The sequence below is a fragment of the Egretta garzetta genome, unplaced genomic scaffold, assembly GCF_000687185.1.
Source record: "Egretta garzetta isolate BGI_Z169 unplaced genomic scaffold, ASM68718v1 scaffold799, whole genome shotgun sequence".
Lineage (NCBI taxonomy): Eukaryota > Metazoa > Chordata > Aves > Pelecaniformes > Ardeidae > Egretta > Egretta garzetta.
Genome location: NW_009260759.1, coordinates 96,718 through 97,974, shown reverse-complemented (window position 1 = coordinate 97,974; position 1,257 = coordinate 96,718). Strand labels below are relative to the sequence as shown.

Genomic DNA, 1,257 nt, shown 5'->3' with positions numbered 1-1,257 from the left:
TCCTCATCTTTCTTGAACTGGGGAGCCCAGAACTGGACCCAGTGCCCCAGGTGGGGTCTCCCCAGGGCAGAGCAGAGGGGGAGGAGAACCTCCCTCGCCCTGCTGGCCACGCTCCTCTTGATGCACCCCAGGATGCCATTGGCCTTCTTGGCCACCAGGGCACCCTGCTAGCTCATGGCCACCTTGTCGTCCCCCAGGACTCCTAAATCGACACGTGTGGATTGAAGTTAAATAGAACAAAAAAATTGGTGGGTGCCTGGGGTTTTCCAGCCCCGAAGGGCGCATTTTCCTCCTCCAGGCTAAGGGGGCACCGATCTGGGCGCGCTATGGATCAGCGAGGTCTCCGATTTTGCTCTCATCCTACTGACACCCATCCCATGTGCATTTTTTTAGAGCTGTCACAGCCTGAGGTCACATTTTCGGTCACCACCATGGGCTCCTGCTTGAGCTCAGCTCCCCTGACCATGGGTGAGGGAAAATGGGGCTCGTTTTCTTCTCGTATGCCTCATTTTAGGCCTCTCTACGTTGAATTTTACCCTCTGCGCCGTTTCCCCATGCCCAGCCCATGCTCCGTGACTTTCTGCCTCGCTGGTCCATCCTTTCCAGGATGTGTCTTAAAATCCTTCGGAAAAAACAGCTTCACGTTCGCCGGTGCCGTGGCACCAAGGGAAGCGCGAGGTTACCCCCCCACCCCCCCTTAGCAATTCGGCTGCTCGCTGCTGTGCTCCTCTGGGCACCGGGCACCACCACGTTCCGGGGGCTTGGTACAGCTGATTTTTTTTCAATTTATTGCATCGGTTTTTTTCTGGCCGTGCTGTGATTTGAGGCCACCCCCACCCCCCAACACGTTGCCTGCAGGGAAGGGTTTGGGCACGGGCTCCTCGTGGCTCTCTGCGCCCCTCGCCCTGCGTGAGAGCCCCTGCTCCCCGTCATCTGCCATGGCCATGAGTCCCATCCTTGGTGTCCTCCGCAAGCTGCTCCTCCAGCTTCTCCAAGGCTTTCTCGGGCCATTCCCATAACCCACCGGAGTTCGGGATCTTTTCCATCCTCTTTGGTTGGGCATGGCTTCAAAGCTGGAGGAAACCCCCCAGGCTTTGGACATCTCTCCCTCCCCTGGGGCTGCGCCAGCTTCCCCGGGCCTTCCTGAAGTCCTTCTCCTCCAGGGGCGAGCTCCGTGTCTCAACGGCGATGGCTTTGATCCCCGTTTGCAAGGATTTTAGTTTTCACTTCCTTCTTTTTTATCTCCCAGCTCCCTCA

At 57.8% G+C, this 1,257-nt stretch overlaps 1 protein-coding gene across 1 annotated transcript in view; it reads left to right on the top strand.

Moving 5' to 3' along the window:
- The first annotated feature begins 1,188 nt into the window (after window positions 1–1,188).
- RAPGEF3 (Rap guanine nucleotide exchange factor 3) overlaps window positions 1,189–1,257 on the top strand; it is a 10,200-nt gene continuing 10,131 nt past the window's right edge. Inside the window, exon 1 of the mRNA XM_035901427.1 lies at window positions 1,189–1,203. Within this exon, the coding sequence (XP_035757320.1) occupies window positions 1,189–1,203 (15 nt within the window). The remainder of the gene's footprint in view (window positions 1,204–1,257) is intronic.